The sequence below is a fragment of the Lissotriton helveticus genome, chromosome 10 (assembly GCF_964261635.1).
Source record: "Lissotriton helveticus chromosome 10, aLisHel1.1, whole genome shotgun sequence".
NCBI classification, from domain to species: domain Eukaryota; kingdom Metazoa; phylum Chordata; class Amphibia; order Caudata; family Salamandridae; genus Lissotriton; species Lissotriton helveticus.
Window position 1 is genome coordinate 659,756,227 of NC_136071.1, and position 25,439 is coordinate 659,781,665.

The 25,439-nt window shown below is 47.3% G+C and overlaps 1 protein-coding gene across 3 annotated transcripts in view; it reads left to right on the plus strand.

Annotated features, from left to right (window-relative positions):
* Window positions 1–25,439, plus strand: part of MARF1 (meiosis regulator and mRNA stability factor 1) — a 745,071-nt gene that overhangs the window by 582,350 nt on the left and 137,282 nt on the right. For all 3 annotated transcript variants that reach the window (XM_078663193.1, XM_078663194.1, XM_078663192.1), the window contains 2 exons: window positions 4,038–4,265; window positions 18,269–18,499. In XM_078663193.1, coding sequence (XP_078519319.1) covers window positions 4,038–4,265; window positions 18,269–18,499 — 459 coding nt within the window. The remainder of the gene's footprint in view (window positions 1–4,037; window positions 4,266–18,268; window positions 18,500–25,439) is intronic.

The window sequence follows — 25,439 nt, forward strand, 5'->3', positions numbered from 1 at the left end:
CCTGCCCAGCTGTTGGTTCCTCCCGGAAGACTACTTGGAACAAGCCTGCAACCAAAATCCAAAACCGGAAAACCCCACTGAAAACGGGGCACCTAATGCTAAACCAGAACACTGCAGCCGCTGTGGCTGCACTTTGTGTGCTAATCCGGATCCCCCTTTTGCCTGAGCTTAACACCAGGAGCTTTGCTCCCACAACCTTGAGGCCTGCTCATGAACTGCCACCACCCGGAGGCCCCCTGTCCCCCATTGGATAACATTGGGCCTCAGCACTCTGCAATCGGCTGCACAAATGCCGCTGAGGGTGTTTTAAGAGTGCATTCTCAACCCTGGGGGAACCCTGGCTCTAACCCCAGAAACCCAACTCCCACAAATTACTACTTACATGTAAACCGATAACTTAATTTCATCCCATAGGATGCATTGGCTGCTTTTCTTTGAAAATGATTTTCATTGTGCAGTTGGTTTCTATAAAGCCTTGAGAAACTGCAAATGTACCAAAATTAAATTACTTACCTTTTGTCTAGGAATCTCATTGCGGTAACTAGGCATTATTGAGACTAGGGGCCTTCTTGACCAAAGATCTCACTCCAAAATGGTCACGAACCTGGCCATCTCTGGACTGTCGCCTCTGTGGTAATGGAGCAGAGTCGTTATTACATCTATTATGCATCTTCCGGGCTCTACACAATTCAAGGAAGATCCTTTTGAGGCCAATTCTTAGATAAACACAAATCATGACCTGCAGAGCGGCCGTGATAAAATGCCTCAGCGGTTCCTTGGTCTAACTGTCCTGTAAGATAATCAAATTCTTGACATTAGCAACCCAAGAACTGGAAAAGAAGGATGCAGTGAAACTGGAACCGGGAAAGACGGACACGTAGCAGCCTGCCTTAGTTCTTCCCTAATGCTTTTTGAACTTCGCCCTCTCCGTTCCCCATTTATCTTAAGCATTTTATTAGAGATAAGAGGGACAGATACGCTTACATCAGCAAAAGATCCAAGAAGTTTGGCACTTTGCCTCTTTTTCCTATCTCTCTGAGCTTTTTAAACTGAAAGAAGGTATAACATGTTTATATTTCGCATCAAAGAAAAAAGGAATTATTTGCACTATACCCTCATTTACTTTTCCTTTCTAGCATAAGCATATCATGCGAATAGAAGGTACAGTAATGTTTACATCAAATCTAAAAAGAAGTGTGGTCGAAGCAGCGTTTCAACAGTTGTACTTTGGCGCTAATCTTACCGTGTTAGGGCCTTTTTATCTTTTTTTCCTTCTCTGTGTTTTACTGGTGTTATTATTTTATAATGTATATCTGTCTGTTTATCTTGTGGTATGTCTCACCCTTTTATGATTTTAAAAAATAAAGGTATTATATCACTAACTAGGCATATCACACTGATTAGCAAAAGTAACTTAAAAAGTAATCCAAAAAGTAACGTGTACTGTAATCTACAATAACTGAAAAGTAATTCTAATTATTGACATACCTCTACCTCAACCAACTGCATTTGAACCTGCATTGAACTATAATTTATTGTATAAGTATTACAAAGTATTGTTTCACTTTCCTGCACCAGGCCTAGCTTGGTTCTAGAAATAAAATAACTAATATTTGTATTCAAGCAAATTGGTCTTAGGTAAGTCTTTGAGTGAGTGACATCATTTCATTGCTGAGTTTGTACAATAAATTCTGCTCTGATAAAGCCTTACTGCTCGCCCACAGTACCACAAATAGCGAGGAAGGTATTATCTACTTTAACCTCTGCCTACCTTTGGGGTTCCACTGGACTTTGTGCACACTGCCTTACTTTGGTAAAGTATATACCGAGGCAGCTTCCTACACTGCGTAGATGCTTATGTAGCCTGAAATGAACAAGAGTTTTGGTAATTCTGCAAACATCTGCAATCTGTACTCTTGTCAGTTTTCAAATTAATATAAAGTATTTATGATAAACTTTAGCTCTACAAAGAACACCGTGGTACCTAGTTGAGCAGGGTGACAGTGTCCTTTATGTGAAGCTTCTAGTTGGCAAGATATTGCCCACTGCTTATTCTCCTTGTCCTATTCCAGTTACGCCTTCCCTAAAAAAAAGTTTTGATATTTTATGAAGAACTGCAAGTTTTCTAATGCCATTCACAGCCTGAGGAAATTGGAATGAATCGGATGAATCCCTCTACAGCTGTGATAAAATTAAAAGTTTCATTGCACCAGATACAGCATGTTAAATTGAATAATAAATGCAAACAATTTGGTTATGATCCAACCAACACCAGCTCATGCCTCTATTAGAGATGCTCTGGCTAACAGACAAAGATGTATTTGATACTTTACATTCCACCTTTGCCAGGGCAATCAAGACACACAATATCCTGATGTTTAATGACTTACAATAAGATGGAAGGTACTTTTGTAGTGTGCAGTCTGTTGTTGTTGTTTCCCTAAAGCAGCGGTTCTTAACATTTTGACATCTGTGGACCCCTACTGAATCATTACTGTAATCCGAGGATCCCCAATGTCATTATTGAAAGCCGGGGATCACTGGCCTAAGTAATTTCTATGATTTGAATCTCACAACAATCTACAAAAACAAGTGTACACGAAACAAATGCTCAAATATGGAAATATTGTGTTTAGTTAACGATCAAATATAAAAAGGTTTTCAAAGTTTTAGTTTTCGTTATTTATTTAGGTATACTTTATTAATTTTAATGACTTCATTTTCTTTATATTTGTAAAGCAGCCACCGGCCCTCTGATTAGGCCTTGTGGACCGCCAAGGGTCCTCTGATTACAGGTTAAGAATCTCGCCTGAAGGCATTCATGAACTGTAGCCTCTCCAAACCCACTGCAGTAGTGTAAGTAGACAGATATAGACAAGCAGCAAGGCCATAAGCCAGGTGGAGGGGATGAGCATTCTGGGCTGCTTCCATTGCACAGATGGGTGGCAAATGAAAGGTCAATATCAGCATCCACTTACAAATTGAACTATCAATCATTAAATTAGCTTAGATCCTGTCTGGTGTGCTGAATGGTCTAGCGATAACACCATGAGGTCTTTAGTTGGCAACGATTTTCTTGGCATGACTAATTAGAAGTACCGAGGCTGGATTCACTGATGTCTCTGGAATGCGCTTTGATCACCATTACTATGCTTCTGGATGACTATGTGTCTGGTCTGCTTCATACTTGCTCCTTTATTGCATCACCTTATTGCTGGACATGTTTAAAAGTTGCTTTGAGTGAAGACTTGCCTTTTTGGAAGTTAAAATAACTGTTCACTGACAACCAAGGTTCCTTTCCCTGCCCACTGACAACCAAGGCTCCCTTTCCCTGAACATATTCCTGATTTGCACAGCATACTTACTGTAACCACTACCTCTTGGCCAGTTGTTTGCTTATGCAGTGAAACGAAGTTTGTCTTCTCTACGATGGACAGAATTGTTTTTTTTTTATCGCTTTTTTTATCTTTGTGTTAAGAATAGCGGGAACTGGACATGAGTAACAATCTGCTCCTCCAGTTGCAGCTTTGTGCGGTTTCTTTTGGTCCCTTCCATTCATTCCCACATTCCTTCATCACCACAGCCCACACCCAATTAATTTAGCATCCTCGTGGTCGCTTCGGATAAGAATTCAAGTAGTCTGAAATATGTAATGTATTTAGAGGTGGTGGGTCAGTTGTGAGCACAAGTGACACTTGTATCTATCCTTGCATTGTTTAACTTCATCTAATTTTCCAGTACTAATCACTAAGCTGGAGATGGCTGTTCACATTTGTGAAGCCCAAGTACAGATCTTACCATAAGAGGTCAGTAACAACCATTCCAGTCAGCGTAAATGTATAGTCTTCCTGTGCACTAATTTGTCTGCATGGGACCGATGCTCCATACATCTTTTATTCTTGTCAACACTTACAATAGCGAAGGTAGGTGGTATAACAATCTAATCAATCTCAAATGCTTTAAAGTCAATGTTTTTGAACTTGTCTTTGCTCTGATTAGTAAAAAGTTCCTAAAATTGATGTAACTTTATTCTTTAGGTTTTAGAGTGTGGGGAAGAGAAAATTCTAACACTGACTGAAATGGAGCGCCTCAAAGCCTTAGCTGCCCAGTTTGTTAAGCTTCTTCGATCGCAAAAAGACAACTGCCTTATGATGTCAGATTTATTGACCGACTATGGTAAAACGTTTGGCTACACATTACGCGTCCACGACTATGATGTTAGTTCAGTCCCAGCACTAATGCAGAAACTGTGCCATGTAGTGAAGGTAAACTTTTGAAGCTAGAATTTCAATTGAGTATGTTTTGTGAACTATAATGCAATTGTGCCATTTAAAATGAGAACTGCGGGAAATGTTTGACAGCTATCTTTCTTAATTTGATGCAAGCATTAGTACCTATTTCTGATATAGACTTCAAACAGCAGATTGCTCACCATAGAATATTAACAGGCATTAGACTGGATCTAGAAAATCTTGAGCAGTACCTTGGTGTGCTGGTAGGTGGTGGTGTTCGGTTTGGTGTCATTTGCGTCAGAAGTAACGTTATAGTACCTGTATGGGCATCATCCAGCATGCTGAGATTACTTTCTTTCTGCGCCAAAACTGTGGATCCGGATAGCTACCGTAGTCATTTTTTTGACCAAGCTTTTCAACTTTGTTGATATTTTTTAGCTTTGCTCCAAGTGTGCTAGGACATAATGTCCCCTGCCAAACCTTCAGGTTTCAACTCTTGGATGGATTGCCACAGGCTGATTTATTTATTTATAACATTTGTAGAGCGCGCTGTTACCAACCAGTGTCCTGGCTGATGTCTGTGTGCGATGTCACTTGGTTTGTCTCTGGTACCTGGGATCATGACAAGATGCCAAGGCCTGCATTGTGTGCAGGTCAATACATTTAAAGGTCGTTGGCAAACGGTTGTTGAAACTCCTGGCGGTAAGGCAAAGATAGGCTCCATGTTGTTTTCGTTCATGTGAACAATCTCGACCTGAAGCAATCGTCTATGTGCTTTTTCGCTTCACACTCTCAACATTGTGCACTTCCAGGTCCTGCTACCGCACAACCTGTGAGGCCGACTTCCAGGCTCTCTCTGCGCTCCCCCCAAGTTTCCTGGTGCCAGTGATGCCTGCCCAGATTAAAGATATTTATACAATGCACGCCATCTTTGCGCTACAGATATGCTCTGAGTGTGCCTTTAGACCCCATCGAGCCAAAAGGTGCCGTTCTCGGTAATCATTGGCTTGCTCACCCTCGACGCCAGCCATATCTGCCCCCCGCCCAAAGCTGCCACGAGTGCCTCCATTCACCCTGGCTTTATCCCTTCCGGTGCCATCTCTGTAGAAAAGTTTCAGGATCCAGTCTGACACCTGGAAGTATTCAAAAGGTGAGGAATCTGTTGTTGAAGTCTCTACCAGAAAAGGCTTTACTGAAGGTAGGTAACTTGTTCTGTACCAGCCTCTGCTCCCATCCTACTAAAAAAAAAAAAAAAGCATTTGCTGTGCCAATAGGTTTCAAGCTTGTATGGCTTGTCATTCGAGGTCGTTTGCACCAAACAAATCTCAAGCCTTCTGGCTTTGCCAGTTCTTGTTTGGACCGGACCTGTCCCAGCACTTTGGGCTGAACTGTTCCCATTCTAGCAGGGTCAGGCTGATTTGCATATGGTTGTGTCCAAACTGGTGGAACGGTGGTCGATAAAAGATGGTTTGGCACGTGGCCAGAGTGATTACCAATAGCTGAGATTAATTCAAGCATTCCATCAAACCCCTAGTTTTTGTTTCCCTTCAGCACTGGAGAGCGAAAACTGGCAAAATGGGTTAAAAAATGGATGCCACAGGAAAAACAGGGTTGCATTCTTTTCAGTAGCATCCATTTTTTCAGATACTTTTGTCAGCGCTCACTCCTCAGTAATGCCTCGCTGCTAGTCAACTGGTTTCAGATGTAAAACAGTCCCTCATGCATTCCAGTATGGGAAGAAGGTCACTCTCAGACTGCCAGTAGATTAACAGTGAGACTAAAATACTCCAGTGAGCTGATATAAATGCAATAGACAATGTCTCAAGCCAGTCATTGAAAGTTCCAGAGCAAAAGAAGCCATTTTTCGAAGGAGGCTTAACCAAAGCTACTTAAAGTAAGTGTAGAATATATTTGGCATGACTGGTGAAAGCGTCCTACCCATCAAACCTACAAAGAATGTAGATATGAAAGTTAAATTGAGATTGTTGCACAAATGCTAATACTGGGACTTAATATTGGAGGCACATCTTTGTTTTGTATATGCAACCCTACCTCCATCTCCCTCTCATTGGATTTCTTCACTTTCTATTTGGTTGATACTGTTTGGAACAGAAGAGAATCTCCTGTAATGGAAAGCAACACTTTTTCTCTTGGCTATATGGCCAAATGTTGTATGTTATGGTATCACTGTGATGGCTTACGTGGACCTCATACTTCAGTCTGGGCTTGTTAATATTCCATATAAGGAAACATTAGTTCACTTAATATTCTGATTCCCTGTCCATGCATCATTAGACAGTTTCTCGTTGCCAACATCCACCATCCATCCTTTTAAACAGCTGGAATTAGAGGCTTACATGGACAAGTTGGGTCTGGCTCTAGTGATGGAAATAATTTCCTGCTCTTCATTTTTGCACATGACTGACTGAATGGAAGGCTGAGGAAGTATTAGGAGTTCCTATGCATAGGATACTGGCTTGCTACATAGTGCACTAAGATGAAGTACACTGTGTAGAGAATCCAGACAACCCATACTAGTTTACAGGGGCTTACTTTAGCAATCCAGAAGTGCTCTAATGGAGGTAGTGTGGGTGAGAAGCTTTAGGCTTATCAGACACGAGTGTTGAGCATTTGTTGTACACACAGTCAAGACAGTACAATACAGAAGTCCGACCCCAACGAAACGTTTTTATATTATTTTAGTCAACAAGAATTTTGTGATCAGGTAAGTACTTTTTAAGATAGGTTTTTAGCATTTAAATAGATAATGCTGTATTTGCAGTAATGTTAGCCTATGGAAAAAACATTAACTGCATTAAGCCACTTTTTAACGGCTTACAGGACTGTTCTTCTGAACTTTAGGTAAGTGGATGCCAAAGTCCAAGGCAGCACCAACAGGTCACCTTGGTCGTCTCTGGGGCGTCCAGGTGCAGAGGTGCTTTTCGGTATCTGGCGCCCCGATTAGGCCAGTGGGAAAAGTACCTGTAAGAAAGATGGCGCAAGTGGGGACAGGGAGACCAGTCCGGTTGAACCCAAAGGGAGACACAGGTCTTGAGGGTCTCTGTGTCCCAGGGACACCACTGGTTCACCTGTGCTCGGGCTGGGAGGCTTGTGTGCAGTGTTGCTTTGGCCAGTGGGGTCGTGCTGCGGGAGGCTCTTGTGGTTTTCTGTCTGCTATAAAAGAGGCTGCAGGTGGGGACGTCCCCCAGCTAAACACGAAGGGTGGCTAAGGTCTCGGAACCCCATAGCCACAGTCTGTTCATTTGGACTCTGGCTTTGGGGCTCGGTGCAGAGATGCTTTGAGGTATTGTAGTGGTGGTCAGAGACTCTTACTTCGGCGGTCGACCTGGAGATGGGGACAACACAGGACAACTGGGCCACTCTCTGTGCTGGCCTCCTCAGTTCTAACATCCCTCATCGGCTAGTTGGTCTTTGCGGTATCTGTGTCTAGATTGGACCACCAACAAGTCTTGGGTGCTGCAAGGGGGCCTGTACCTCAGGTATAGGTGCTGGAGGGCTTCTGGAGGGTTTAGCATCTCGTAACGCTCTGTGGAGATGGAGCCAACCTCTGGGAACACGGAACATCTCCTTCTGGGTGGCTGCTTCGCCGTACATTCCGATCAGCAGTTTGGTAAACCAGCACTTGCATTTCAGTACCTGCAGGATGCAGGGTAGTAGCTCTGCTACTCCACATAAGGTGATGGCTGTTTGGTAAATTGCGGTCAGTCCACCCAGGCTTTTGGAAGTCACACAGCAGCAGGGAGAGTCGTTGTAGTTGTCTGGAGAAGCTGCAGTTTTGGCACAAAGTCAGACGCAAGTCCACAGTTCCACGTTTCTGTGTATTTTCTTTGTCCTCCTGGAGTCAGTCTATTCTGATTCTCTGGTGCCAGGGGCTCTCCTAAATACTAGATTTAGGGGCATTAAGGGGAGTGAAGGGTAGTAGCCAAGGGACTACTTACCCTTGGGGGCACTACACCCCCTATAAGACTACTTCCTGTGAGGAGTGGGCATAACCCGGTCTCATAGTGTAGCAAGCTTGCTCTGTATATACTATACCAAAATGAGGTACAGTGTGCACCGTGTACAGTGGAACCCCAAAGGTAGGCAAAGGCAAAAGTAGATAGCACCTAACTCTCTATGTGTGCTAGTGTGGTAGAGCAGTAAGGCTGTATCAGAGGGTAGTGTTAAGCATTTGTTGTACACACTCAATCAACAAATGTCACACACTCTAAGACTGAATTCAGACCAATTTGGTTTGTATAATAATATTGTTTAGTTTTATTTCTCGAACCATGCCAAGCCTGGCACAGGTAAGTTAAATCCTTTGCAATATATTATGCAGTGTTTATAAGTGAATACAAGTTCATATGCAGTTGTTTGAAATACAAGCAAGTCAAGGTTTTGAAATTACTGTACAGATTACTTTTTGATTACTTTTTCTACTCAGTGTGATATGCCTAGATATCACACTGGGATATTTCCTAGAGAAAAGGTAAGTAAAATCAGTTTTGCACAATTGTTATTTTTCAGGTTTCCCTACAAATCAACTCCACGCTTAGAAAGTTTTTTAGAGAACAGTTTTTTTTTTTGGTTGTTTTTTTTCTTGCAGAGTTTTATATAGCGCGAACTAGACCCAAACCGAATCGGGTATCAGAGCGCTTTACATAGCACCAGTTACGTTACAGTTAATAGATTCCTATGGAGAGTATTGAAGTTAACGGTTACCAGGTAAGTAATCCGTGTTTGGAATTGAGCTTCTGGGGTTAGAACAAGGGTTCCCCCAAGGTCAAGGATGCACTCTTGTTATAAAAAAGAAAAAAGGATGCACTCGTGTTACACTCTGAGGCACTAGGGTGGCCTGGTGCTGAGGCCCAATGTTATCCAATGAGGGATAGGGCGACTCCCGGTGGATACTGCTTACGAGCAGGTCACTGAGTTTTGAAAGCAAAGCTTCTGGCGTTAGGCTCAGGGCAAGGGGAATCCTGTTTGTGAGAAGCTGGGTTTTTGGTAGTTACCCCCCCCCCCCACACACACACACACATTTTTTGCCAGAACTACTGATGCACTTTGACTTGATGTGCCCTTGGTCTCTGCAAATGAGGTTCCCAGGGCCTGTGTTATTTCCCCAAAACTGTACCAAACCCAATTTCCACCCTGGCTACAGGTCACCCCCTGGTAAATGGTGGCCCAAGTACCCAAGGCACTGTAACCAGGGAAGGCCTCTAAGGGCTGCAGCACTTATTGTGCCATCCATAGAGGTCCTGTACTTCACATTCACAGTCTGCAGGCTGCGTGTTTTGGTGCAGAACACAGTGAAGAGTTGACATGGCACACATCCCTGTGTGCCATGCCTACAACCCACTGCCCTGGCATAGGTCAGCCACCCCTCTAGCTGGGTGCATTATACCAGTGGTGAGGGTACAAGTGCATGAGCCCTGTACCCAAACAGTGTCTAAGCCAATTCATAGACATTGTAAGTGCAGTACTGCCATTATGATAATATGGTGCCGGTAGTTTGTCATTACGAACTCCAGAGCACCATAATAGCTTTACTGTAAGCTGGGAAGTTTGGTATCAAACGTCTCAGCACATTATACCCACACTGATGCCAGTGTGGGATTTAATGAAAAATGCACTCAGAGGGCATCTTAGAGATGCCCCCTGAAAAGCGACCTAACACTAGTCTCCAGGCTGAGTGGCTGCTTGCCAGCTGCCACCACCAGACATGTTTCTGGGCCCTGGGTCGAGAGCCTGCTGCTCTTGGGGGTCTGAAACAATGTACATCCTTGAACGAGGTGCCAAGCCTCCTCCCCCAGGATGGGCTGGGTCCACGAAGGGGAAGCTTCAAAGGCTTGGCACCTTTGTGAGCATCCCAAGGCCTTTTGCTGCTTCCAGCAACTGCCCCCCACTGGTTTTGACCCTGACTTTGGGTGGGAGAATCAGAAGGAAAAATGTTTTTGTTCATAATATATAATCAGTTCATTACATTTGGTACCATACTGCTAGTACCAGGTCCTTATTCCTTACAACAAAAGTGTTCTTTCAACAAAATATACTTTGATACAAAATGCAACATCAATGTGAAAACATAATATTTTGTGTACTGCATCAAAAAAAATACTTTCTGTTCATTTTCATGCCCTGAACAGAAAAGAAATGTTAATGCAGAAATAAGCAAATTGAGGTTCAGATTGTGATTAATCTAGATTGAATTTTGGTTCTGAGTAAGCAGTGCACACCGCATTAGTCTGTGTACTAGTTATATTTCGCTACTTTAAGTAACGTGTGTCGACAGCACACGTAGCAGCGTACCACCACTTTATTATCTCAACAATAAAACTCACCTTTGCCAACCCCACCACTCATGTGGGGGAGGCGAGGTGAAGCTCAACTCAGTCCCTGCCATCTTGCAGATGGGGGGACCCAGCCAAACAGAGTGAGCCATATTCCCCCCTCTCACTGGAGGTGGCATAATAGGGGGTGTACCCACCCCAAGGAAGAGACCCATTGGTTCCAACCTTTACGTACCTGTAAAGCATCTAAATCTAGTATTTAGCGGCAACCCTGGACCTTGCCTCCTCAGACAAGAACTAACAAGAAGGACCAAGGAACCTGTGCTGAAACTGAGGAGGATGCCCTCTGACTTGGCCCCAGCCCTACCTGCCTGTCCGCGCCTCGAACCTGCTCCAGCAAAATCCCGGTGTGTCCTGCAGCCAGCAACCTCAAGTACCCAGAGGACCTGTACTGCCTTCCAAGTCAATGACTTTGTTTCCCGTGAGCACCGGATTTGCTCATCAACTGACTCTAGCCCAACCAAAACTGAGTCTGCAACCGACGCCCACGGCCTGAGTTCGAATGGCCCTGTACCACGAGGAGGTCTCCACGGCAATCCTGACCTGAGATCTGGTTATCTCTGACCTGTCTCGATGCTCCAAATGACACCTTTAGTCTGTCTGGAGGACCCACACGACTGGCGCTGGTAAGAAAACCTGATGCCTAAAGACACCCCTGCATCCAACGTCCCACAGCCTTGGTTGGCCCAACCATCTGTCTCCCAGGCATCCTACCTTACCTCTCCAACCAGTGGTCACCTTCAGAACATCTTTGTCCCCAAGCCTGCAGTCTTGGTTGCAACTGGAGAATCCCCATTGAAATCCACAGAGCACCCTGCACCCAGCCGCCGCTGCGGGTGTGCTTTGGGTTCTAACTCTGATCCCCCTCTGCCCAGAGCCTAAAACCAGGAGCTTTGCTCCCACAACCTCGTGGCCAGCTCGTGAGCAGCCATCAACCTGGGGCTCCCTATCCCCCATTGAGCCTCAGCACTCTGCGCCCGGCCGCCGTAGTGCAGCTGAGGGTGTAACACGAGTGCATCCTTGACCCTGGGGGAAGCCTCATTCTAACCCCAGAATACCCACTCCCACAACCAAGTACTTAACTGTTAACCGATAACCACATTTTCTCTTTAGGAATACATTGATTGTTCCTTGTGGAGTTGGTTTTGTATGAGAACTTGAAAAACTGCAAATATACAAAACTGTATTATTTACCTTTTGTCTAGGAGATGTCAGTGTGATATCTAGGCATAAAATACTGGCTAGCAAAAGTAACTTAAAAAGTAATCTAATAAATAACGTGCACAGTAACCTGCAAAGTAACTGAAAAGTAATTTTGAACTGTTGACTTACCTGTAATTCAACCAACTGCATTTAAACCTGCATTCAGCTGTAAATCACTGCTTATGATTTTGCAAAGTGTGCTGTTTTTGTATTGGGTGCCCTGTTTTCAATGGGAGTTGCCGGTTTTGGATTTTGGCTGCAGGCAGGTAAGTTTGAGGGCTCGGCGACGTAGGAGCAAATCAGGTTCTCTTCTCCAGGGCACAGGGGCCTGGATGCAGGGGTCTTTTGAGGTCTGATGTCACCTTACCGGCCCACTCGTTGGAGGGGGTCACCGTGAAGAGGCTGCAGGTGACGGGAGTCCTAGAGGGGTCAACCCACAGACGACTCTGACTCTGGAGCTATGGGGGACCGCGCTTGGATCGGTGGGCCACCCGGATTCGGGCCGTAGGCGTCTGGTGCAGTGGTGGTTCCAGGCATCTGGTTTCTTTGTCCTCCCATGGTTCTGGAAGACACTGGCTGCAGGACAAGGTGACTTTTGGCACAGGATCTCTGGAGACTGCAGACGGGCTGGTACGCCTGGGGCCAAAATCAGTTCTTCTCTGCAGTCTCCTCTGCTGGGCGCTGTCTTTCTTCCTTCGTTGGTGAGGGAATCTGGCTTCTTGGTTCAGGGCTGACCCCTAAATACTGTATTTAGAGGGCGTTTTAGGGGTCTTGAGGTCAGTAGCCAATGGGCTACTGACCTTAGGGTGACTACACCCTTGGTGTGTTCACCCCTCGTGGAGGAGTGGGCACAGTCCCTAATCCTGATTGGGGAGTGGTTGCCATTTGCAAGATGGTGGACAATGAAGAGTGGGCTTTACCTCGCCTTCCACACCTTTAAACTGGGCTCTGTGCATCCTTGAGCCTTGCGGTTCTCACAGGATTAGGGTGAAAAAACCATGACTGCTGGGCCACTCTGGAAGTGGGTCTCTGTGGTGCTGATGTCCCTCAATGGCTGCTCCGTCTTGGTGCAGTGCGAATCCAGATTCGATTCTCACTGTCTGTTAGTTTCAAGGAGTCAGGTTCCCCGGGTGTTGGTCCTGTGAGGTTTCCGGTTGGCCCTGGTTACCCCTTATTTGGTGTGGGGGCAGATCTGACCTTTAGGAGCACAGGGTCTTCTTCCTGGGCGGCTGCTGCATTGGTCTGGCTGGGGATCGGCAACTAGGTAGATCAGATTTTGCATTTCGGTACCTGCAGACTGCAGGGGAGTAGCTCCTCTTATCCAAGGGCAATTTGCAAAGGGATGGCTGTCTTCCGGGGTTCTTGGATGCTTGTCAGCTGCAGGAAGAGTCGCTAGTCCCGATTGTTGATACTGGTGCAGGCAGGGTTTAGTGTTGAAAGTCTACGGTCAGTCATCAGTTCTCACTTGTCTTGCAACTATTATTTGTCCTTTATTCTTTATCCATCAAATCTAAGGTGCTACTGTCAGGAGTGTCATCTGAATACTCAATTAGGGGTGTTACAGGGAGTGACAGTTAGTAGACAATTGGCTACTTACCTTTAGTGTGTCTACACCCTTTGTGACCATTTCCTGTGAGAGGTAAACATAACCCTGACCCAAAGAGCCTAATTCTGCCAAAACTAACATTGTCGAATTCTAAAAGTCTTGTCCACTTCAGGTAGCCCACCTTTAGGGGTGGTACTAGTCTGAGAAGGGGACATGCTTTCTGACTAGCTAATTTTCACACCTGACCTGATGCCAAATGGGCAAATGGGCCCGGGCAGGAGGTGGCATTTCACCTGTCTGGGGAAGCATTGGGTCACATATTAAGGGTAAAAGAGGCCTTTGAAGCCTCCTGCCTTGATGTGCTGGTCACTTAGCCATCCTTCTTGGAGGAGGTGACCGCACTTCCAGCTGGAGCAGGCATGGTTTCTGTCCTCAGAGCGCAGGTTTTCACCTGCAAGCCTCAGAAACCTCTCTGTGGTGGCAGGCTGGGCTACACCAGTCAGCCAGCACACTATTATTTGATAGGTTTCAGGGGGCACCTACAAGGTGCCCTCTGGGTGCATGTATTAAATAATAAATCACTGGAATCAGTGCAGGTTTATTAGGTCTCGCCTGTCGATGCGCATGCGCATCGAGCAAGCGAGACTATAGGGGCTCATCGACTCTTTATCTAACTTGCAAGGAATCGTGGCGATTCCTTGCAGTGCCCGTGACTTTTAAGCTCAATGCGCATGTGCATTGAGCTTAAAAGCGCGTGCACAGCCGCCCGCATTCCTCCGACACCTTTGAAGTGAAGCTTAGCTTCACTTCAAAGGCCCGGCTTCTTCACACCCACATGCCGCTCTGCCCCGCTCCGCCCCCTCCCCTGAGTCATCCTGCCTGCCCCTTCCCGCCGTGTCGCATTTCTCCTCCCCCCTCCCCTCTCTTCCCTCCGTCTTGTTTATTTTACCCGCTCTGGCCCCTCGCATTTCTCCTCCCCCCTCCCCTCTCTTCCCTCCGTCTTGTTTATTTTACCCGCTCCGCCCCCTCCCGCCGTGTCGCATTTCTCCTCCCCCCTCCCCTCTCTTCCCTCCGTCTTGTTGCCTATGGGCGGCTGTGCTGGCAAGCAGCGCTGCTTCCTCTCCTCTTTCTGTTGAAACAAACAGCAGGGAGGGGAGGCGTTTCCAGGGCCAGCTCACTCTCGCTCTCTTCGTCTTGTTAGGGTTTTCACCACCAGAATCAAGGAGTGACAAACCAGCCAGTATGTACATTTTCAATTCAGAACGCCACCTTTTTTATGCACACTGATTTACACAATATTTCTGCGCAGTGTCCCGTTATTATTTCAAGGCGCTACATTTGCTCGTGACAAACATCTCGCAAACCATTTCAGCGAGCAAAGACGCGCCTCGCGCTGCCTGCGTCTATGTGACAGCGCGAGACGCTTCTTAAAATAGAGCAGCGGTCGCTGAGCTCCGGTTCAAGCCCTCGTAAACTTTATTTTTTCAATGCAATACGTCTGTTCCAAAACAAGCAGGCCCTCGGCCCGCCGCTGCCGCTGCACACAGGCTCCGTTGTGCCGCCGCGGTGAATCACTCCTCCTGCAGGCGGCTGATCTCCTGGGGCTGGCGGGAGGCCAGGGCGGCTGCAGCTGGGCCTTGCTGTCTGTTCTCCAGGCCTGGGGGGCAGGAAGGCTTGGCGCTCACCAGCGCGCCCTGTTATGAATGCTGCCTGTACCCAATGTGCCCTCGTTCCTCGCCTGTGCCCGGACCCCGTCTTTTGCCTCTGGCTGTGGAGCGCTTCTCTCTGTTTCCACCTCGTTTCCCCGAGCGGGGGCCGCACCTGGTACCCCCTCCAGCCTCACACCCTTTACGCTTCCTGTCTAATGAACTGTGTTTCCATCACTGCTCTCTCTCCCTGCCAATGTCGCCTTTCTCTCCCATTGCCCTCTGTCTATGACCCTTCACCAGTCGCTGTCTCTTCTTCTCTGCCCGTCACCTCTGCAAGGGGGTCTCCTTTCTTCATGCCCTCCCGTCCTTTGTTGACATTGTCACTCTCAGCTCTCCTCACGCGCCCTCTCTCCTGAAGTGTCAGTAATCGCGGCCGCCGTTTCTCCCTCCCCTCACCTCTCTCCCTACTTCCCTCGATCTGTCTGTAACAGAGTCACTGCTCCTCCCACTCTCTCTCTCTATCTGCCTGACGCCCTCTCGCCTATCCTCCTATCCTGCCATCTCTCTCACATCCTGACATCTCTCTCACATCCTGACATTTCTCTCACACTCTCTCCCATCCGGCCATCTCTCTCTCCCATCCTGCCATCTCTCTCCCTTCCTGACATCTCTCTCTCCCATCCTGCCATCTCTCTCTCATCCTGCCATTTCTCTCACACTCTCTCCCATACTGGCTGCTCTCTCCCATCGGGCCACCACCCTCACCCTCACTCACCCTCACTCACTCACCCTCAACCCCTCACCCTCACCCCCTCAACCCCTCACCCCCTCACCCTCACCCCCTCACCCTCAACCCCTCACCCTCACCCCCTCACCCTCAACCCCTCACCCTCAACCCCTCACCCTCACTCACCCTCAACCCCTCACCCTCACTCACTCACCCTCAACCCCTCACCCTCACTCACTCACCCTCACCCCCTCACCCTCAACCCCTCACCCCCTCACCCTCAACCCCCCTCACCCTCAACCCCTCACCCTCAACCCCTCACCCTCAACCCCTCACCCTCAACCCCTCACTCACCCTCACTCACCCTCACTCTCACTCACTCTCACTCACTCTCACTCACCCTCACTCACCCTCACTCACCCTCACTCACCCTCACTCACCCTCAACCCCTCACTCACCCTAACTCACACTCACCCTCACTCACCCTCACCCTCACTCACCCTCACTCTCACTCACCCTCAACCCCTCACTCACCCTCAACCCCTCACTCACCCTCAACCCCTCACTCACCCTCAACCCCTCACTCACCCTCAACCCCTCACTCACCCTCAACCCCTCACTCACCCTCAACCCCTCACTCACCCTCACTCACCCTCACTCACCCTCACTCACCCTCACCCACCCTCACCCTCACTCACCCTCAACCCCTCACCCTCACACAGTGCAATAGGTCTCGGAGCATTTGAGTTAGAGCTTTTAGAATTGTTTATGGCTTTTTTTATTTGTAATTCTTTAGCATTGGCTACAGGAAACAAAAATGCTAAAGATTTACAAAAAAAACCCATAAACAATTCTAAAAGCACTAACTCTAATGCTGCGAGACCTATTGCATTTCCAATGCTTGTTAATATGAGGTGTTTGATATCAAACCTTGCTAGTTTCAGTGAAGCCATCATGTGGCTGGTTAACTTGTAAAACACTAGTGCCCAGCACATGCTCTTAAAATGGCTTCCCTGTTCATATCACAGGGGCCTTTCGGCTCATGCAGATATGTCCACATATGTAGTATAGAGCACCCTGCCTTAGGACTGTAAGGCCTGCTTTAGGGGTGGCATGCAGTGTCTATAGGCATGGCACAGAGGGGGTGTGCTATGTTGTCTTCACGTTTCTCTCCACCTTGGCACTCAGCCTGCAATGGCAGTTTGCATGTTGGTGCTGAGAGGTGCCTTAGGGTGGCACAATACATGCTGCAGCCATTAGGGATCTTCTTTAGCCTCCTTGCCCTAGGTACCAGAGGTACCTATTTACGAGGAACTTACCAGGGGTGCTAAAGACATTGGCAATTGGGGAAAGTATTTTACAATTTTAGGGAAAGTATTTTACAATTTTAGGGTAAGAGATCTGGCACTAGAGACCTAGATCGCAGGAACCCAGGGGACTTTTGTCAAAATCGCATCAGATACCAGGCAAAAGTGGAGGTGAGAAATTCAAAAAGCGGCACTTTCTTACAATGTTTATTAACTAGAAGACTGGGGAATCACGACCCAGCATTTACTCTCAAAAGCTTCTGAGCCTAGGCTTGTCTGAAGAGGGTTTCAGCCCAGTGCTTTAGACGCCGGCCACTCTGGGCTCTTAATGTGTTTACTAAAAACAAATCTGTCAGATGTTTGGGTAAAATCTTAAGCAATAATCCATTTACTGCAGTGTGGATCTGGAGTTATACAAGAGTCCTGGGGAAAAATTAGCATATAAAGTTTACATTCTAGTTCATGAACACAGTTTCTTACTGCTTTTTAATTAGTTTTAGTTCTAAAGGCTTCCTTAGAGCAGTGTTTTCAACCACATGTACTTTACTACAACTAATTTGATTACATTAGTTAAATCAAACAAATACCTTTCTAAAACTATATATTTGTTATTTAAATTAGTGTACCCAATTGAAAGTAACTAAGGAATATCTCACAAGCCTGGAGGTACTGTACTGTTTTGGTCCATTGAGACCACCCATGATGGAGAATTATCATCTCCAGTATCGGAACTTTCATAGATTCACTTGCTTGAAGCTATGGAACATTCCAATACTGGAGAACTACAGTTACAGGTAAGTAATTTATTTTCTTGTTATTTAACGTTTTTTCTTGCCCCATGTTTCCTTTTTGACAATTAGATCAATGTCACACTTAAAGATGCTTGAACAGCTTGAAAACCGTAGCACTCCTTCCTTTCACAAGGATCTTATTCTTTATTATTGGGCCTACAATTTGTTGAGATAAAATATGGGTTGTTTTCGATGTTTTTCCAAAAACACGTCTGGTGCTCGATTTTGCCACCATCTATCTGCATTTGTAAAGTTTTGAAATGTTTCAGGTGTGCCCATCAGTGTTTTTTATCTGGAAAATGGACAAAACTAGAATTATTCGTGAAACGATGTTGGGACATAATCATTCCGTTTCTTGTCTTACAGAGTTCTATTGCTGTCATCTTTCTTCAGCATGCATTTAAATAAATGCAATTTGAAGAACAAATACTTTCTTGCCTAACTTGTTTATTTTTTCCAGGTGGTTGAAGCAGAGTCTGGGAAGCAAATACAACTTATAAATAGAAAGTCTCTACGTTCTCTAACTGCACAGCTCCTGGTGCTGATGATGTCTTGGGATGAAGCCACCTGTCTTACCGTTGATCAGCTTAAACGACATTATGAAGTTGTCCATAGCATTCCTCTTAATCCATGTGAATATGGATTCTTGTCACTGACTGAGCTACTGAAGAGTCTGCCCTATTTAGTTGAGGTTTGTAAACATTTTTGTATTACGAACAGTGTTCCAGTCAATGTATATGTAAAGAAATAACCATTTCGACAGGTAATATTGACTGCTGCTTTAGTGGTATGCTCAGAATAAGTCTGCTGCAGATGGCTCTTGATCACTGAGAACAACTGAGTTAAAACCAGGAAAGTAAAATTGCACCATTTCTAACCCACTGTATTCCGTGCGCCTTTAATTTTGTTCATCCCTCTCCACCCAGGACGAGCAAGATACCCGATATTCTGAAGCTCGGACGCTTTAGATTTTTTTTTATATCTAAAATATTTTTATTAATATTTTACAATAAAATCACATTACATTGTGCTATGCATGGTGAGGCGACAGTAATGCTGGTGTTCAATCAGCGGACATGCCCACTGCATTTGGCAAGGACACCGGGAGTTGTAGTCCACTTGTTTCTATTGCAATGTGATTTCAAAGGGAACTGGGGAGAATAAACTGGGGATGCGTTGTGGGGGCAGGGGGCATGGGGGGGGTCAGGGTGTGAGTATTGTGGAGGGCGTCTAGGTCGCGTCAGCGTCAGTATTGTTTGTAGGGGCTATCAGTTGGATGTCGTCAGTAGGTGGTGTAGTGTGCAGCAGAGTGCTCATATATCACATAATGGTTGGGGGCACGGAGGTTGTGCTATGCGTGCTCTGTTGCGGGGTTTGCGCTGTCGAGACCGTAGAGTCATGTTGAGAGGTATTTGGATCTGTGCGCATGTGCAATTGTTGAAACTGGTGGGATAGCATGGCCCACTCTAATGATATGGGGTGTTTTCGCAGTGCCTTTGCTTCCTCCTCTCTCAGGGTCTCCTCCTCTGCCTTTGCCCATTTCTGCACCGCTCCCACCCACGCCTCTATTGGGGGGCCCGATGTGGCTCACCAGTTCATGGCGATGTGTCTTTTGGCGAGGAGCAAGGATAGAGCCGTGAAGCGGACTTGCACTTTGTGCATTTTCGGCCTTCGAAATATTCCTAGAGCGACTGCTTCCCACGTGTGTAACTCTGTAAGTCCTGTGAGTTCTTTTATTGTGTCTAGGACTGTAGACCAGTACGGTCGTAGAGTGGGGCAGCTCCAAAACATATGCGGGAAGTGCGCATCTGATGAGTGACATCTGGGGCAGAGAAACTGAGTGTCTGGGTAGAACCGCTGTAGGCGCGCCGGTGTTTGATACGCTCAATGCAGGACATAAAACTGTATATTTTTCAAACGGCATTTCGGGACACTTTCTTGGGGAATTCCAGTGCTCTAACCCATTTCCCGTTGTGTAGCTGTCGCCCGAATTAGTCTTCCCAAGGAGGCTCGGAGAGCATGTAGTGGTCTGTTAGCAAGTTCTCTTATGGACTTATACAGCCATGTGACCAGGTGTCTGCCTATGCCCATGTATAGGATGGTATGTATGACTGGGTGTGTTGGTGGCTCGCCAGCAGTAAGGTCAGAGTGTGGGCGATAATTTTCTATGAGTTGTCGGTGTGTTACTCGGACGCTTTAGATTTATACATTCTTTTGGGATTACTCTCCTGTGCATTTATGAGAACTTAGCATTGCTGTCCGTGTTATAGTATGATCCGGCGACATATACTTCACTGATTACAAGTATAACTTTATCGCACTGGAGGACCCTCCTGTGTGAGATACAATAATAGAAAGGTGCCATTTGAAATATACCATAGACTGGTATCACTACCATAGTGAACACAGTACTCCAATTCGGACCACATTACTGGGATTGAGGACTGATTCCTCAGGATCTGAATTTTATAGCCATGATGAAGTCTTAAGGATTTAAACTCCCCACGACTAAACCCTTGTTGCCTAAAGTTCAAAGGAGGTCACACAAGAAAAGGCCATAAGTATCAAGAAATAAACCCACAAATCAAGAAAAGCCGCCTTCTCTTCTCTATTTCGTAAGCTGTACTCTCTGCTGATTTGTTTGTTACATATTGCGTGTGCCTCCTGATTCTAATTATTGCTGCTCAATCCTTCGATTAAAATTGGGGGAGTTGGGAGTATCTTCCCTTTTTTGAGAGCACCGCGGGTGAGAACCCTTGTAATAAAAATGTAATTTGACTGTAATATGAGCGCCCCAATCCCATCAAACATCCATTCAAACAAATAAGATACCGGATAGTCAGCTTTGCAGAATGGTCTTTGAACAGTGCCAGTGAATTATTGTTCTGCCTGGCTTGAGTGACTGTTAAGGAGCATTGAAGGGCGTTATTTGGTTATTTGGGTATGAGATATGGCATGGAATTCACAGGAGTTGCAGCTATACTTGACTTCTCACCATCCTCACAACCATCCAGTAAGATGGTTGTGAGTGCAGTACTTGTGTGGTGCTCACTGCCAGAGCTTGATGCAGTAAATCTGCCCTCTGTTGCATACAGAATTGGCACAGAACTTAAAACAAATGTCAGCTACATATTTTTGCCCATGTTAAATAAAAATGGAAATGGCAGTGGCTTTATCTAGAAGACTTTGCATATTATTCAGAGAATGTATTTAAGTTGAAAAAAGGTAAAGTTTGACTTTAAAGGACGCTATCTAGCATCTCTATCAAAGCAATACACCCACTTCAGTACCTTCTGCCTCTTAATGTTCGAGGCATGTGGGCTGCTAAATTCATATCTTAGCATATCTTAGCATTAGATCGCCGCCTAGTGTTGGGTCCGGATGATCGCACATTGTTGTCCTGGAAGAGTCTTCGAAGTATCCTGAGATGGGTGGCTCCTCCCCTGGACTACAGTGCGCATGGGCATCGGCTCCATCCCCAGATTGTTTTTTTCCGCCATTGGGTTCGGATGTGGTCTCGACGTCTTTCTGTCGAAACCGAGAAAAAACTTACTTATAACGGCCAAAAGGCCTCGATTTTTTGCGTCTGTATTGTTTGCGCACGGTCTCGAGTCTTCCGTCTCTTGGAGCCGGAATAAGCGGAGTTTTCTTTCGCTTTCTGGACTTTGAGGCCTTCTCATCGCAACACGACTGCAAAACTTTTCGGACATAGAGCGGAGCCCGTTTAAGTACTGCCCGCTTTGTGGGTCCAAGTACCCACACATCGATCTACACCCCGTCTGTAACAAATGCCTTTCGCCTGACCACGACGACGGCAAGTGCAAGGCATGTGCACAGTTCCGCTCAAAGAAGACTCTCAAGCTTCGGCGCGCGGTGCGCATGGAAGCTAGACAAGCGGCCCCGGATCCGGAGAACATCTTCGGAGACCAGGAAGAAGAGGACCAGGGTCATCATCTTCAAATCTCCCCACCCGAGACGGAGGTCGAGGCGGATCCGGGAGACGACTACGGAGTCGTGGATCAAGGCCTTGAATACGTCGACGAGGTAGGGGACGACGATCAGATTTATGGGGCCGCGGCAGATAGCTCGGGGGACGAGCTCTGCCCCGAAGGTTATGAGGATACCGACCGGGTCGCGGGATCGCCTGTTGGCCTTACCCAAGACCCGTTGCCGCAAGCCACGGCCCCGCCTTCTGGCCCGGCCACGGACTTACTTGCCGAGCAGACTGTTTCGAAACCGAAACCAAAACCATCGGGATCGACAACACCTAAGATGGCCGACCCAAAAACGAAACCGAAACTTAAGGACTCGAGTGTCCCTAAGATGGCTGCCGTACCGGCGGAAACGACTGTGCCCGCTACTCCATCGACTCCGTCGACCTCCGGTCCGCAGAAGTCGAAAAAGTCCGTCGATTCCGCCGCTGCAAAATCGAAATCGACGCCAGAGGAGGGAGGGGTCCTCTAAGAAAGATGGTCGGCACGGATCGACAGCTGCGCCGCCGTCCAAGCACGCCAAAGCCAGCTCCAAGGAGGCTACGCAAGCGCACGGATCGAAGACTGGCACGTCGACGCCCCGGTCCCAGGAATCGGGGTCGGTGACGACGGGATCCGCGCCCAAAGCGCACAAGGCCCACAAAGACGTCGGATCCGAGGGAAAGATCAGAGCATCCTCGACGGCGCCAAAACAAACTGTGAGTGAGACATCCCTCATCGCCGAATCACTAAAGCGAATCAGGGAGAAGGCCTCTGCTCCGTCGGCTCCGATACCGTCGCCGCAGCCGCAAAAGGACAATCCAGCAAAACCTTCTGGGAAACTTCTCTTTATTTTGCCGCCGAAGGAGGCGCCGAAGGCCTTTTCCACCAAATCGGCACCGAAACAGGTGATTTCTTCACCGGCTGGCCCTCTTCCACGTCGGGTACTCGACTCTGAGGAAGATTCAGAGCGTTTCATCGACGCTGACACAGGAAAACTGACCCTCTATAAAAGGAAAATCACTTCGGAGTCAGTGGACTCATATGTCATCCCACTGAAGAAGAAGAAGGTGCCCCTTGATGCTTCAGGCCTCATGGAACCTATCCAGCCTCCTCCGAGACGGAGCCCTACTCCCTCACCAGAACACTCTGCGGGTGAGGGGTATGATGAGGACGAGCAATACAATTTCCCTATCAATGAACCTGATGCACAACAGGATTCATATGATGACACTGGTGACCAAAGCGCCCAAAGTGTGGGGCAGGACCCGCAGCTCTTTAATGCACGTGCATCCCCAACTGAGGATTCAGCAGGTTTTCATGCACTACTCGAAAGGGCCGCAGCCAATCATGATGTGGACATGCATGCGGACCCGGTTGAGGAAGACTTCCTTTTCGACACATTTTCAGTCTCTGAAAGGACAGTAAAGACTCTGCCTATGCTTAAAGGAGTCCTCAAGCATGCTGGGGACATTTTTAAGGAGCCTACAAGAGCAAGAGTGGTCAATCCACGTATTGAAAAAAAGTACAGACCTGCACCTGCAGACCCCGCATACATTCGGGGACAGTTGCCACTGGACTCTCTTGTGGTCGCCAATGCTAGGAAACGTGCCAACTCCCAAACCACGGGTGAAGCTCCTCCCCCGGATAAGGAGTCTAAAGTGCTAGAGGCAGGGGGCAAAAGAGTAGCTGCGCAGGCATCAAACTTTTGGCGCATTGCCAATACACAGGCGCTCTTAGCGCGTTACGATAGGGCGCACTACGACACCCTAGAACAGATTATACAACACCTGCCTCCACAGTTCCAAGAAGGCACTAAACTGCTTATTGAGGAAGGGAAGCTAATCTCAAACGCAGCTATCAAGTGTGCCCTTGACGCAGCAGACACAGCTGCTAGAGCTATCAACACTAGCGTTATGCTGAGACGACAGGCGTGGCTACGCATCTCAGGGTTTAAACAGGATATTCAGACAACCATTCTTAATCAGCCAGTCAATCCTGATAGTCTGTTTGGTCCAGATGTTGACACCACCCTAGAGAAAATAAAAAAGGACACAGAGACTGCTAAGTCCATGGGGGCCCTACAGTCACAACAGTTTCGTGGCAGCAATTTTCGTCGCTCAGGTGCACGTGGAGTCACCAGAGGACAAATGGGTCAACAATCTCAGTTCTCAAAAGGTGGAGCACAATCCTCGTTCACGAAACAGAACATGGGAGGTTACAGAAACAACAGCAACAGAGGTCGCGGCAGAGGAAACAACAGCTCCCGCTCCTCTACCCCAAGCAAACAGTGACTCTCTGTCACTGCCCCCCGACCACTTAACACCCGTCGGGGGGAGACTGCAGCAGTTCCTGCCCGTCTGGAAAAACATCACCACAGACAGGTGGGTGCGACAACTAATCCAGTATGGTTATTGCCTAGAGTTGAAATCCACTCCACCCAACATCCCGCCAAGGCAAAGACCTATGTCCGCAGAGCACTTGCTCTTATTGCAGCAGGAGGTAGTGGTGATGCTGCAAAAAGGCGCAATCGAGCTCGTGCCGGTGGGAGAAGAAGGTACAGGGGTGTATTCCCTGTACTTCCTTATTCCGAAGAAGGACGGATCTCTCAGACCCATTCTAGATCTACGTCCCCTCAACATGTACATACTATCAGAACATTTCCACATGCTCACTCTCCAACAGATTCTTCCCTTGCTGAACCAAGGGGACTTCTTAGCAACCTTAGATCTCAAGGATGCTTATTTCCACATTCCACTACACCCGTCCCACAGGAAATACCTCAGGTTCACTATTCAAGGCAAGCATTACCAGTTCAAGGTGCTACCCTTCGGAGTCACCACAGCCCCAAGGGTGTTTACCAAGTGTCTGGCGACAGTAGCAGCGCACCTCAGGAGGCAGAACATCCATGTCTACCCCTACCTAGACGACTGGCTCGTGCAAGCCAAGTCGGAGCAACAGTGCGCCGCGGACATGTCGGCTACAATTCACCTTCTTCACAATCTGGGTTTCTCGCTGAACTACCCAAAGTCGCATCTACAACCAGCACATGTCCGGCAGTTCCTAGGTGCGACGATCAACACCCTGACGGCCATGGCTCAGCCAAACCAAGTCAGGATAGACAGCATGCAGTCTCTAATCCAAAAGTTCAGACCACAACACTCGCTTCCAGCGAGAGTGTTCATGCAGTTGATAGGCATGATGGCCTCCTGCATCTTCATAGTCCCTCACGCACGGTTACATATGCGCCCGCTCCAGGAGTGCTTAGCGAATCAGTGGACACCGGCTCAAGGGCAATTGACAGACCTAGTGTTGGTTACCAGTCGGGCATACGACTCTCTGCATTGGTGGACTCCACACAACCTTTGCAAGGGCCGACTGTTCCAAGCGCCTGTGCCGCAGATTACCCTGACAACGGACGCATCTCTCCAGGGATGGGGAGCTCATCTGCTCAATTACACAGTGCAGGGACTATGGACGACGCAGCAACAAAAGATGCACATCAACTATCTGGAACTGATGGCAATCTTCATGGCGATCAAGTCCTTCATTGTACATCTGTGCAACAAGGTAGTGTTAGTCCGGACGGACAACATGACCGCGATGTACTACATTCAAAAGCAGGGAGGCACCCACTCGCCACAGCTGTCTCATCTGGCT